This window comes from Aplidium turbinatum, chromosome 13, assembly GCF_918807975.1.
Source record: "Aplidium turbinatum chromosome 13, kaAplTurb1.1, whole genome shotgun sequence".
NCBI lineage: Eukaryota > Metazoa > Chordata > Ascidiacea > Aplousobranchia > Polyclinidae > Aplidium > Aplidium turbinatum.
In genome coordinates, this window is record NC_137484.1 from 8,858,097 (window position 1) to 8,872,100 (window position 14,004).

The 14,004-nt window shown below is 37.9% G+C and overlaps 2 protein-coding genes across 8 annotated transcripts; one reads left to right on the forward strand and one right to left on the reverse strand.

The window, feature by feature from the left end:
* Positions 1-694: 694 nt before the first annotated feature.
* LOC145781948 (uncharacterized) lies at positions 695-3,566 on the forward strand. Of its 5 annotated transcripts, none has more exons than XM_082593653.1 (3): positions 695-989; positions 2,955-3,182; positions 3,423-3,566. In XM_082593653.1, exons 1-3 carry the CDS (start codon positions 740-742, stop codon positions 3,431-3,433), a joined length of 489 nt encoding a protein of 162 aa, XP_082449779.1. In that variant the 5' UTR covers positions 695-739; the 3' UTR covers positions 3,434-3,566. The 5 variants fall into 5 exon arrangements, 4 of the variants coding, with proteins under 4 accessions (XP_082449779.1, XP_082449780.1, XP_082449778.1 ...); XM_082593654.1 differs by having other exon boundaries at positions 2,955-3,173; XM_082593652.1 differs by having other exon boundaries at positions 2,955-3,144.
* LOC145781947 (uncharacterized) lies at positions 3,305-12,897 on the reverse strand. Of its 3 annotated transcripts, none has more exons than XM_082593648.1 (4): positions 12,743-12,897; positions 9,480-9,574; positions 6,170-6,862; positions 3,305-5,166 (listed from the first exon to the last, which is right to left on the reverse strand). In XM_082593648.1, the coding sequence occupies exons 1-4, from the start codon at positions 12,807-12,809 to the stop codon at positions 4,603-4,605; spliced, it is 1,419 nt and encodes a 472-aa protein (XP_082449774.1). In that variant the 5' UTR covers positions 12,810-12,897; the 3' UTR covers positions 3,305-4,602. The 3 variants fall into 3 exon arrangements, with proteins under 3 accessions (XP_082449774.1, XP_082449776.1, XP_082449775.1); XM_082593650.1 differs by having other exon boundaries at positions 6,635-6,862; positions 12,743-12,890; XM_082593649.1 differs by lacking the exons at positions 9,480-9,574; positions 12,743-12,897 and adding an exon at positions 7,328-8,692.
* Positions 12,898-14,004: the final 1,107 nt, after the last annotated feature.

Genomic DNA, 14,004 nt, shown 5'->3' on the forward strand with positions numbered 1-14,004 from the left:
TTTTACATACCGTAACAGTATAAAATATGCTTTCCTCATCAGCTTTATATGGCGATTAAGAAACAATACAACCAATGTGCAAGAATTAAATTAACACTACTTTAGAAGAGTTTACAACTACCATGTATTGGTGAGAAGTAAAATCAATCTTAACTGGATTGTTGAACCATAGGCATACGAAACCGAGCAACGTGATCAAGTTTAACATCTTCAAGTTTATTACATTTACATAAACATAAAACTACGCAACAAATTAAGTATCGAACGTTTTCGACATCACAAGATGTCCTCTTCAGGAATAATATACATACAACTTAACTACATCTGAAAAAATACAATGGTTAACTAAGTCTATAAACAGAAAAAGACAAAAACTGCACAGTAGGTACTTCTGACTAGCTCAAACTCAACGATATAGGCTCCACGAGAATCAAAGGTAACTGCATTAAAAGGTGTTAAACAGATCACATGATATGGTAGAATATGATATGGTAGATATGATATGGTGTGATCTGTTTAGCACCTTTTGATGCAGTTACCTTTGATTCTTACCAGGGCTTACCTTTGATTCTTACCTTTGATTCTTACCACCTTTGATTCTTACCATTGATTGAAACAAAACACATCATCACAAAAGTTGTAGCCTATTATGACATCACAAGGAAGTATAAAAAGTCTTCAAAATAAGATTTGAACAGAAACAAACATTCAAAACCAATCCACAAAATAAACCGACCAAATGAATCCAACCACAAAGGCGTCTGACAGTATGAAATGGTGTCAAATGCCATATGAGGGATGTGGACCAATGTATGAATGTCCGCATTATTGCCCAGTCCATTTGTTTGAAGCAAAAAGCGGTAATATAAAGCAAGACATCAAACCATTGCAAAGCACATTAACAGCTGCGCTTCGACTGAAGTTTGAAATGTTTGAAGCAGAATTAAAACAGAGTAGTCAAGATGATTTTTTGGAACATCTCGAAGACCGTAAGTTTATCTACCAAATTCGTTTTAATATCATTGTAATCCATATTGAGTGATATCTGCTTTCCCCCAAAAGTTGTTTTTGCCTTCTAAAATTTCTTTCTAGCTATGTTACCGGTCCAGAAATCCAATGGCAATGGTTGATTTTGAACCGTACTAAAAGCGGGATTCTTGAAGTAGCTTGTTTTTTGTTTCATCCACCTTTTCTCAGCATTTGGCCTACGCCTCAATAGGTGTGTTCCTGTAAAGCGGAGTGCCTATTGTTAATATCTTATTTGCCAATAGCTATAACGTCTAACGTGGGAGCCATTGACCATGGTTGTGAGCAGGGTATGGAATGGAAGACGTTTTTTCCATCTTCCATTCCATCTTAGAAATCTTCCATTCCATCTCAGAAATCTCTTCCATCTTCACATTTTGTGATCTCCGCGTTGAATATGCCACAAAAAACCATAGGCTAAATTTAAGCTAAAAATTTAACAGCAGTATTTTCCTAAGGATTAGCCTGCATATTGTTTTGTTTCCTTCTGTTTTCTATCAACTTTGCCGTTGTAAGTTAGTTTTTCGTTTCGAAATGTACAAAAATCTATTTCGTTTAACTGCCTTCTCGAAACAAAACCCACGAGAATCTCCAAACATAGAACACAAGTGTCGTATGATGGCTGTCAAACGTCAAGAAGTTTCCTCCTCTTGGGAGAAGTGTGAATCGTTTATTGCTTTCTGATTGGTCAATTCTGCCTAACGACAGTAGGTTTGACAAATACGCGTCAGGCAACAACTGGACTGTTGCCTGACGCGTATTTGTTAAACCTACTGTCGTTAAGCAGAATTGACCAATCAGAAATCTATGGTTTTTAGGTTTATTTGTGGCATATTCAACGCGGAGATCACAAAATGTGAAGATGGAAGAGATTTCTGAGATGTAATGGAAGATTTCTAAGATGGAATGGAAGAAAATCTCAGGATGAAAGATGGAAAAAACGTCTTACATTCCATTCCATCCCATACCCTGCGCCGGGATTTTATGGGTAAAAATGAACTTTATCACCTAAAACTAAACAAATAAACAGTTTCTTGGTTGGAAGGGGTCATTTTTGTTATTTATTTATTATGAAAAAAAATTGCGTTATAAAAGTCATCGTTTTTTGGGCTGCAGTGACTGGCGACTCCTTGAATAGGCCTAATTGAAGCGGCACTACACAGTAATATTGAAATGAGAGTACAGGGGATGCTTTTCGATCAGAGTTTATTATCTTAGCAGCCCGATAAGTTGAAGAAAACGACGAATATTTTTTTCTGCAATGCATCTGCATCGTATCCACCTTGTTTAGGAAACATCTTGTGCTTATTGGGAGAAAAGTTATTTTTCCTCGAATATGGCACTAGTGTTTTTTCTTAGGTATTTCTGATGGAGTCTCATTTTTTGTTCAGCCTATTAATTTTTAGCAAAGTCTTGTTTGAAGGCGCTGGTATGACATTGATACCGGGCCCAAATTAGCTGCTCGACGGCCTTACTGCTAAAAATAGGCCAACGTTTTGTTTATGTAGAGTGGGTTTATTTTGTCGTGACTTTGATTGAAACAAAACATCTACCACCTACCGGGGTACCAATAAATAGGTTTTCACCAAAAGAAAATGTGAGTGGCGGTCTAATAAATTTTGAGAAGATTTGATAGACTCTGTAGGAAAAACCAAAGAAGCTCACCTGTCAAGTAAATACACTCCGTTGCTGTTTGAATAAATATAACTTTGTTGATATATTAGGCTATATACGTCTCAGCAAATTCAATATTTGTTCAAGTTTTTGTGAGTAGCCTACACTGATAAGCGCAATCATTATTGGATTAACCGGTTACAGCGAAGTTAGTTTTCATTAATTTTGAATCATACCAAGCATTGTTGAAATTTTTTGGCCAGGACTTTCACAAACAGAAACGATTCTGTCTAAATTGACTACTGATACCACAGAAAACTTGGAAGAAAACCTGAAACAAAAAACCGAAACCGAAAGAAAAAACACAAGCTACCTTCAATCTACTCTGAAAGATATCTCGGTAATGTCGTTGTCTGCTAAAGGCGACAATCCTCGAAGTTCAAAAAACAACATGAAAACGTCTGGAGAAAGCAGTCCTAACTTGCCTCACAAAACAGTCGGCAGGTCAGCGAATAGTTTCATCCCGAAAAAAGGTAAACTTGGTAAGCACAATGTAAGTACTGTGCCGCAATTTCGGGCCGGCCTCAATGACTTTTAACTGTTCTATTAGAAACCTCTTGTTTTGGCTACAGTTGAAAAATGCACAAAAACTGAAAACTGTGCGTCATCGAGCAAACTATGTATTAAGTATTTGTTGCAACATTCGTATACGTCAGTTTTTCGTTTCATGACGATGAAAATATGTTAAAATTGATACACTATTAATGCCTATATTATTTCAGTCAATGTTTAAGAAGTTCTTTCTATCAAAAATCCCGTCAAGGAAAGAAATTATCGATTTCATGAAATTCTACATCAGTTTTAGCATTGGATGGAAAGTATTCTGACTTTGTTCAATGAATTTAAATAATACGTTTTCTCATAGACTGCTAAAAATAATATAGTTGCTTCTGTTTACAAACACAGTACGGTAATTTTATAATAGCACCATATTCATTTTCCATTGCTTTGCCGAAACGTTGTAAAAATAAAACTGTAACAATGCGTGAAAACAAAAATAAACAATGGTTAAGGTCCCGGTGTGTTGATTTTCCCTGGCGACAAGTAAAATATAGCTATAAGAAGCCATGTACTTCACATAGAAAACGTCACCACATGAAGATGACGCTAGTTTATTGAACGAAAGGAACTTTGATTATAGAACTTCCAGCTTCTCTGGGTTCTTAGCTACAGTTTGTTTATTATTATTATTGTAACTGTCTCCGCCGCCAGTGTAGCCAAATCGTTTGGCATCCGCTGGCTTCGATCAGTCTTTCAACAAGGTTGATAGGATCTCCATTCTGTTTTGTTTTATAAACGTTCTTATAAGTTCTTATATAAAATTTTATAATAGTTCTTATAGTGGCTCGTTCTTATAAACGCAAAGACAATTTGTTTGCGAAAGTTTTATGAAGGGAAGCAGGAAAAAGTAGCTGTATCAGAACATTCAGGACGTGTTATGCAAATCATTACATAATTACCAGACATGCATGTTATATTACTTTAATATCACAACATACAATTGTAAGCTAAAGTTAACTAGAATTATCTGGGAAGCAATACCGAACATTGGAAAAAAGTGAGTTAAAGAACTGTGTTTTCGGAACTAAATTACATGAAATATACATCAAGAAAGCACGAGTGTTCTGTTTTAGAAGAAAAGGAAACTGTTTCATTTGCCACCTGATTCGTACCTAGCGATGTCTACATTTCACTGATACGAAACAAGTTACAAGCAACGGGCGTCGTACAGAATGTACGCCTGACTTGGTGAATTGCTTTGTTACCTGAAAAAAAAAAACACTTTCCAACTGAAACATTGCCTATATAAAACGATGAGTATTGTAAATTTACACTCGCAGTGCCAAACAAGGAAAAATTATACTCTTTCCAAACATAAATATCAAAACAACTCAACCAGTATTAATCTGATACTTTTAGTTCAAGAATATCTAGTGTCTGTTGCACGCGCTTGATGGCAGCCTTGCGTTCAGCTCTGACGTCATTCTCGCCTGGGGCGCCGGCAGCACTGACTTCGTCCAAGCGCAGCAATTTGTTGGTGAGTTCATGTTCAAGCCTCACGTAATCCTTGTCGGTTCGAGAGCCAGCAAAAGTATCCACTTCTTGTTCTTTTATTTCAATGTCGTTGAGAATAGCAGAGATGCGTTTTCGCGCTTCAACCATTCTGTGGTCATCGTCACTTGCACTTGACGTCGCAGCTGCCGTTTCAGTCGGTGCTGTGGTCGGAACATTGCGGTTCTCATCGGGTTTCGAACCAGCAACCGTCTGCTTTTCGACTCCTCTGCTTGGTTGCGGCTGTTTGGAAATCGTTGCGTTTTGAGGTGGAGGCGAACGCACGATCGGCACGTTCCGAGGTGGCACCTCGCTGTTGTGCGGCACTTTGGTGGGGAATTTACTATTTCCTTCGGGTGCCTCGTGGACAACCTGAATGGGAACGACCCGCTCGGCTGGTTGTGAATTGAATACCTGTTTAAAAAGCTCGAGTAAATTTTCCATTATATGATTTCAAGTAGTTTGAGTCACTTTGAAGGTGGAAGTTTAGAAACCGAGACAGCATCAATAGCTAATTGCCTTCTAAGTCGTTTCAAAGGGCACCCAACAATTTAAAATGACAATGAAAAGCCAAGCAAAGTGATTCCCATACTTTACTAGAAAACTATATTATACTAAAATAAATATCAGGGTGTTTCAGTGCAGCAAACCAAGCCTGCAAGGTAGTGCAAAGCTGAATGCTAAAGACATCTCATGCATGGAAATGGAAACCAACGATGACTGATGTCAAAAGCTTGTATGAACAGTCCTCGGGGAATAAGCATTTTACCGATGAAGCCACCTTCAGCTGGCATAATCACCCGTGGAAAAATCTGTCCTTTTTGCATTAATTCAACGTCTGAAAACATGAAATCAATGCAAAAACGATCGACTTGGCCACCTGACTCGAATGAGAGATTTTTTCACAGCACTGGTTAAGAAAGACTGATAACTACCCCAAAGTAAAGTGCCATTTAATATACGAACAGCCTCTATCTGTAAGTAATATGCTATATCTTGCTTTTCAACCATTGATCAGCTGTCATCAGCAATAATCTGAAGTTGATGAACGATCTCTTAAAGGTTACATACCAAACTGAACCACCAACCTATGGACTGAACTTTGCTAAGTACGATACTAATCTCATGGGATTTCTATTTCGTCTTGTACGTCATAATCTCTGGATGGCATGATCAACAAGGCGCACTCTATCGTGTATTCGTGAGACTGTGAGCAATGACTGCAAACATGTTTCAACTACCACTCAATTTATGTTGATTTGGAAATCAATCAACTTAAAGCAAGTGGAATCTTTTCACAAATTGAATGGTGATTGTGGTGAAGACTTAGTTTGACACTTTTTGCATGTCACATGACTACTATGCCGTTAAATTTGAAATCATCATGCAGATGCTAAACAGCAATCTATGCCCAGACCTGCTTGTCTCGGCCGCATAAGCCTTCTTCTGTTGGTGCCACAAATGCCGTTTCACCGCTCTGAACATTAGTTTGCAAACACTCTGTGGCTTTCTTGACATCGTTTTCTGTGCTTTGCGTTTGACTGAGAGAAGGTTTTGCATCACAAAGTGAAGGATCGAGTTCAAGATGAGTGTAAGGCAATGGGATAGCCGTTTGATTGGGCGGTGGAAGTGTTTCTCCTTTTTCTGGGCCTTCAGGCACTGTGTCCTTATCTTTACTCGATTGATCAAAAGCTACAGAGGCTTCTGGGTGTTTGTCAATTTCAGATGTCACAGGTGCGTCTGGCAATGTTGCAAAAGTCGAAGTTTCTGGTGTAACTTCAGCTGCTGTTTCCGACAAAGAAGGTGAAGGAGAAAACTTGAGCTTAGGGCTTCTAGAATTATAATGCTGGACAGGAATAGCCACTGCGTCATCCTCACTTACCCGACTTTGATGGGGCGAGTAGGCGCGGTTTCCCTGATGTTGACCAGAAGGATGTTGTGGTTGAAAGTTCCCGTACTGTTGTTGCTGCTGAGGTTGGGGCATTCTCATGTGGCTAGGTTGTTGGGGCTGGGGCATGTGATAAGGATTATGCCCTTGCCAGTGTTGTTGGTTTGTAGGAGCCTGTTCATGTTGCACTGGTATTACACGAGGTTGTTTTGGAGCATTATTCTGAAAAAAAAGATAAGATGTATCCACCATAGCATACATAAAACATTATAAAAGCACTTAAAAAGTCTTTTCAAACTGACAGTCATATCAATTAAAAATACAAGACACATAATATTTTTAAAAGGTTTGACTTAGTACGGCTGTTCATAAAGTTTGTTAGTTTTCTTTAATCACCTGATTAAACTTGCCACTACATTAAAACTATTTAAGAATAGGTGGCGTTTTTTTTCTCAAAAAATAGAATCTCCGATCTTAAAAGTAAATTACACATTTTTGGTATTATTGTTTAAACATACCAGGAGTAAAAAAGTTTACCTTAGTACAAAGATCAATCAGCACATCCTCACAAGATTTAAATCATACAGCATAATTGTAAAAGTTTAAAAGTTATGACTAGTAAGGCTACTAACGTTAAAATAAGCAAATTAAGCATCACCCAGAATATAGTGGCATGATATTGCTTACCATTTTTGAACTTGCAACGTCTGCTGTGCTAAAAGGTTCAGTATCAACTTGATTACAATTTGCACCTTGAGGTCGCTTCATGTCAGTAGCGCACAATGACATATACAGTGACTTCAGAAAACACAAAGACTTACATCAATAGTCAGGGCGAATGACTGTACTAACTGCCTACCAGTTCAGAATTCGTTAACAGCGTTGTTGTATATCAAAAGCTAGTTTTCGCTAGTTAAACTCGCAATATTCACGACCGCCGTTCTGCTTCTGTTTATTCTCTCACGATGACTGAATTGATTGAGCAGCGAACAGATCGCAGCTTTATATAGACATAACGCGGTGACGTCACAGTCGAGGCGTGACTAGTCTTTTCTCGAATTAATCTCTCGAACGATCTAGAAGTTCTCTTATCGGACGCAGACGCGAGATAAAATGACCGCTAACAGGCAGTCACTGCGACGACTCACGTTCAACCGACTTTTCTAATTTTCCTACTCTATATATTAATTATGTAGCCTGCAATTTTATTCTCAGAGATACAATTTGAAGCTTTCATTTCAAAAAAATTAAACTTTAATTAAACTAAAGCCTAAGCTGAAAATGACACAATTCTTAATTCAGTCTCATAAAACATACGCAACAGAGTTAATGATAACCCAGCACTCGTTCAGTATAAAAATCCATGTTTTACACTGCGTAGCTTAACGTCTAGCCTTGCACGACGTAACCACCAACAAAAGTATTGTTTGCATTGGAAAGAAAATTGTGAAAACACAAGTAAAAAGCTGGAAATTATACCAGGTAACCTAGTGGACTTTAAAGGTTGTTGTTTTAAAGGCCGTGGTTATACGGGCATCTCATGTCATGCCCAAGCCCATGCAAAATACTGCGTTAGCCCTATGTATGCATAGTTCCCTGCTGCTATTTAATATTTGTTACTGTTCAAGTCTGATGAGTAATCAAAATAAACAATAACAAGTTTACTGGAATGTTAGCAACCGAAATCAGACAACGCAGATCTTTTGAAAAATAAAGAAAAGTGTTGAAAGTAGGCCTAAATACTGAATAGTTTGAGCGTTCATCAGGACAATTATCGTTTCTAGCATTAGTTGCAACGTTCCTCTGATGAAATTGAAAGTAAAAGCAACAACAAACAAGTTGATTTATTGCTTCACTAACGTTTCGCACACCAAGACAATGCGCATCCTCACAGCGATGAACATACAAAATAAAATTTCCAAAGTTATATATAGACTGCAGTGCGGTACAACTTAGAAGGCAAGAAAAAAACCGCACTGCAGTATAATGATAATAATAGTCATGCTTTTATTTGTGCCCATTGTGATAACATACATATTACATAACACTGCGGTCACAGATGCAACAGACGACCAGGAAGAAGCGAAGTGACATATAGTTTTCGAGTGAGCTGCTCCCCTTAGATTGGCTTGCCATTAAGTGTCTTTTGCCGAGACACTGCCGCGTGCTCTGGAGCGATGTTGAACACACGTCCTTTTGAAAGTCGCGCACACGTTCTCACCACTCGGATACGCAGCCGACATATATATATATAACTTTGTAAATTTTATTTTGTATGTTATTTGGTCTGAGTATGCGCATTGTCATGATGCGCGAAACGTCAGTGAAGCAATAAATCAACGTGTTTGTTGTTGCTTTTACTTTCACTTTTATCGCATGAACGTTGCAACAAGTGTTAGAAACGAAAGTAGGCCTGTTAGAGATTACTGAAAATATGCGACAAAGCGAGATGAAATCCGACACTCCTCAACGGTAATGAACATTTCACATTGATGTAAACTGGAGCAACGAAATTAAATCTCCGTTGACGCTTTTTGCAAAAATCTCTGTTACGTGGGTAAAAATAAATTGAAAGGACACAGTGATAGATGTGAAGTGATGGAAGAGGAGGTCGCCATGACAAAACAAAATTTGCAAGTGCTTGATTACACAATTGTCTTTAGGCACACTCCTGCACTCAAAACCTTTCTCAAGAGTTTTGTGTCTAAATATTCTATTTTATATATACTTCCAGAAAGAATACGTCCCACACTTGTCTACTTTTACTTTTTAGTTGTGCCACAGTAGGCCTATCCCTAAAAATAACGCTGATCAAAAGAGAGCTGCTCAGTGCTCATACCTTAACTGGCCTTGGATCAGTCCATGTAGTTGTCTGAGTGTTGTGATTGATAAAGAAAGGCCAGTTAGTCCTGTCATCAATTCGCATTTCCCAACCTTCAAGTAAAGAACATGCATCACATATGATATACAGCAGATTAGGGTGGGCTGAAAAAACTTTTTTTTTGAAAATTACAAATGGGGGGTCCTAATGCCTGGAAAATGATCCAAAAACATCCCAAAAATTTGTTTGGGGAGTTGGGGGCAAAAACCAGCCTCCAACTCCCCCATCAAGGTCATGCGAGAGTCAAATTTCATAAAAATGCTCTAACTCGAAAACCGCTTGTGTTAGAAAGCTGTTCTTACACTCAAATGATGCAGAATAGTCATAATTCTATCCGTCCTAAAACAACTTTTCTTCGTAAGTAATATATTTATTGAGATATTTAGAAAAAACTGGTATTTCATGTTCTTATGTACATTCGCATGTGCTCATCACATCAGCCTTTCTACATTTTCGCTATTAAAACTGCTGACATGCAAACTTCAGCAGTCAGCATTTGTCACCAAAGCATTTCTTGATGAGTTGTGTGCAATAGACAATTACTGTAGACATAGAATTAGACCAATGAACGTCTTAAGAGCGTTCATTAAAAACGAATACAAAACGATATACTAGCAAAATATAAATATAAAATCGTCTCCACTCCAGCACACATGAAAGACCATTCAGTTGCAAAGTTATCATAGCAGTGTACACCGTACAGTATAATGTTCTGCAGTGTATAACTGAAATGTTGTAGCCTACCTGTATTCTAACTGGCTTGACAAAACGTTACGTTGGCGTCACATGGGGGAGGGTGGGGGTCAAAAATTCGGAAAAACAGCGTTATGTAATATTTGAACCTTCCCTAAGACGTTTCACAATCAAAATACTACTGGCATCTTGTTTTGAGTAATATAAAGTTGCAGTGAAAAACAAAAAAACAGTGAAATAATGCAGGATGCAGCCCACAGAAAAGTGACACTGTGCAGTTATTACTTTGCCTAATCTGTGGCAAAATGAGACTTATTGTCAAGTTTTTTCATCATCTTTCTGGATCTAATTTTTTGCCGTATAAGCCCATCACGTCGCTCAAATGTTGCAACTGCTGTTGCTGCTTCACTGACAAGCTTAATGTGGCGCTCAACTGCTTGATTGTGGATGGATGTAGCAGCTTGAGAAGGTTGGGTACGAATGTTATTTACTTCGGCAGAGGACTTCTTCCTAATTGCTGGTGGTTCAGTAACATCGTCCATGTCCACAAGTTTGTAATAAACTTTGGCCTTAACATTAATTTTTGGGATTCTAAAACAGCAAAAGGTTTCAGAAGATACGTCTCCATCTGGTTTATCTTCTGGCCAATATCCTCCTTCATAACTTTCTGCTGGGATTTCAGCATCAGCACTTGCCTGCAGCTCACCGCGGATAGCCATAATTTTGTTTACTGCTAAACAGCGAACCTGGTAATCACTATCACCCAACATGGCCAATAAAATATTTTCTGGATGAGCAAAATAGGCATTGCGCTCGAGAGATGCTATTGCTGTTTCTCTTATTTTTGGACTAGAAAACTTTGTAATTCACTCTAGCAATGCATGGAAATTCTTTGCTCCTTCAAATATGGTATTTCTTGGTTTTATCTCAAACCAGGAAGGAAAGAAAATTTTAACACAAAAAGCTGCTAAAAGAGCAAGGTTTTTTGATGGTTTTTCTTCGGAAATGTAAAGTCTTAAAATCCGTGCAGCAAGTGCAATTTCCATGCATTGCTAGAGCGAATTACAAAGTATCCTAGTCCAAAAATAAGAGAAACAGCAATAGCATCTCTCGAGCGCAATGCCTATTTTACAATTAGAAATCTGTAATTAAAATGTTAAAATACTGTACAGGGTGCGGACAAAGTCCTTGGACTGCTTTAAAGTGTAATATTTCTGTAAATAGAGAATAAAATTGCAAAATATTTTAACGATATATTACCAAGACAGTAACTAACAATCGTACAAAGTTTTATTCAATATGTCCACCTCTGGCCTGAATAACACGCTCAAGTGTACTTCTGAAACTCACTACCGCTTTACGTAGGGTTTCTTGGTGGATTTTGACCCATGCTTTTTTGAGAGAGCACTTCAATGCCTCAACTGAGTCATGGGATGAAGCACAGACATCTGCCTCCAAAAATGGACCAAACGCAAAAGTCCATTGGATTCAGGTCTGGTGATGAGGGCAGCCAAATTTCTTTGCTCCAGACATGAGGAAAATGGTTCTGGCACCATTCCTGGGTGTTCTTGGACGTGTGGGATGGCGCACCGTCTTGTTGGAATGTGAATGGCTTCCTTTTGAAGTGTTTCTTAGCCTCTGCGAGGGCAGGAGTCAAAATTGTCTCAATGTACGAATTGGTGTCAACTTTAGCGCCTTGTGGAACAAAAATGAGGGGAGACTTCCAGGTTTTGGAGACAGCGGCCCACACCCCACACCATGACAGAAGACGGTTTCTGGCGCCTGAAAACTTTTTTCATGGAGTCAGGTATGTCTGCAGAAGACTTAGCAAGGATACGATCATTTTGTCGGTTACACATTGCTTCAACATTGAACAATTTTTCATCTGAGAAAATAATCTCTCCCATGTCCGTACCTGACTTCATTTTGTTGAAAAAAATTTTAGCTCGATCAAGTCTTTTTTCTTTTTGGAGGCCTGTGAGGTGTTAACAAGTTTGCATTTTGATGGGGGACAACTTCAGATCGATTTTAACAATCTTCCTGATCATCTTTTCATTCACCTTCATTTTGCGAGTCATTTTCCTTATGGATCTCTTGGGATTGCTGTGGATTCTGGCTTGAACCGCATTAATGACCTTTGGGGTACGAGAAGTTTGTGGTCTCCCACTTCGAGGGCAATCTTCGGCACTGTTCAGTTCTTTAAACCTGCTAACAGTGTGATAAACCGTTGATTTCGGTGCTTCAAGAAGCTTTATTATCACTGAATTGGTCTTGCCTGCTCGATGAAGCTCAATGATAGCTGCACGTTTATCACTCATACTTGAAAATAAAGCTAAATTATGATAAACTGATGACACATTCTGAAAGATAAGGTTTGATGCAATAAATATGCACTATCAAACACTTGCTAAATTTATTCTATTTAAGGACATGGTACACTAAAATTTAATTTTAGTCCAAGGACTTTGTCCGCACCCTGTATACTGCATTAAACAAAACCATCAACTATTTTTAAACAATAATAATACCTGGAGGTAATGGCTCATCTAACCGAAGGTCAGGTGGTTGATGAAATACTCCAGAACCATGGTTCATTATCTTCGATATCTGGAGACTAGTGTTTGACAAATTTATATTTCTATAAAAATATGTAATAATGACTACAGGATTGTTGAAAAGGCTTTTGAATAATGTTAAATGGTGTACTGAAATTGAAAAGTAAAATATTACTTAACATTTTACGCATTGACTTCAGAGCTTGTGTGTAAAGTTAGCTATGGCTCCTTGTCACTGAACTACTTTCCTTTGCATATTAATTAGGGTGGAGTGAAAAAAACTTTTTCTGTCATATTAATGAAGAGGGGTGTTAAAAGGGTGTCATAAGGTCTAATATTGACTTTAAAATTAATTTTTTGACGTGGCACCCAAAATCGAGCGTGCCACCCAGCCCCATGGGTCACGCAAAGGTCAAAATCCACGAAAACAGCGTAACTTTTTTTATAATGCTCCTAGAAAGCTGGGAGTAGGCTTAAAAGTTGCAGAACAGCTATGTTCCTATATGCTCTAAAAGAACATTTTGTTCTAAATGCATCTATTGAGCAGATATTCCAAAAAAACGTATTTTTTCCATTTTCGGGGGCAAATTTAGATGAAATTGCATTTATTTGATACTTAAATACATTTTTTTACTACACTTTGTTCATTTATTTTGGGTGTTATTATGGAGTCTACATATTTGGACAGATGGGAACCTTGGCTATTTTAATTGAATAGTTATGGTTGGTTACCTATGACGGTAGTTTGTTGGTAGGTAGGCCTATTATACCATACCGTCCTTAGCATTAGCATATTGTAGCGGACTTAATGAAGCAAGCGAATACTATCTTTTAATTTGATATTGTTATACATTCATCAACATTATAGAGAGTTACTTACAAATTGAACAGGATATTTAGAACAGCACATATCTAGGTATTTAAATTAAAATAGAAAATGCACAATCAAACCATAGCTAAGCCACAATTCGACTGACCTGCCACCATCCCCAGTCCACAATCGAACAATTGTTCAATCTGCAGGAAGTTTAATTTAAAGCAACAGTAGTCAGCTTCGAGGAAATACATGCATATAAAACAATTGTACAGTAAAACCATAAAAAGTGTTACAAGAATAGTAGGTATTCAAATAATCATAATATTAGTCCATTAAGAAGCAAAATGTTTCTTGGTGTCGAAGCGTTTCATTAAACACCGAGAGTTAATTTTTTGCCTGATCAATCCGTCACGTCTTT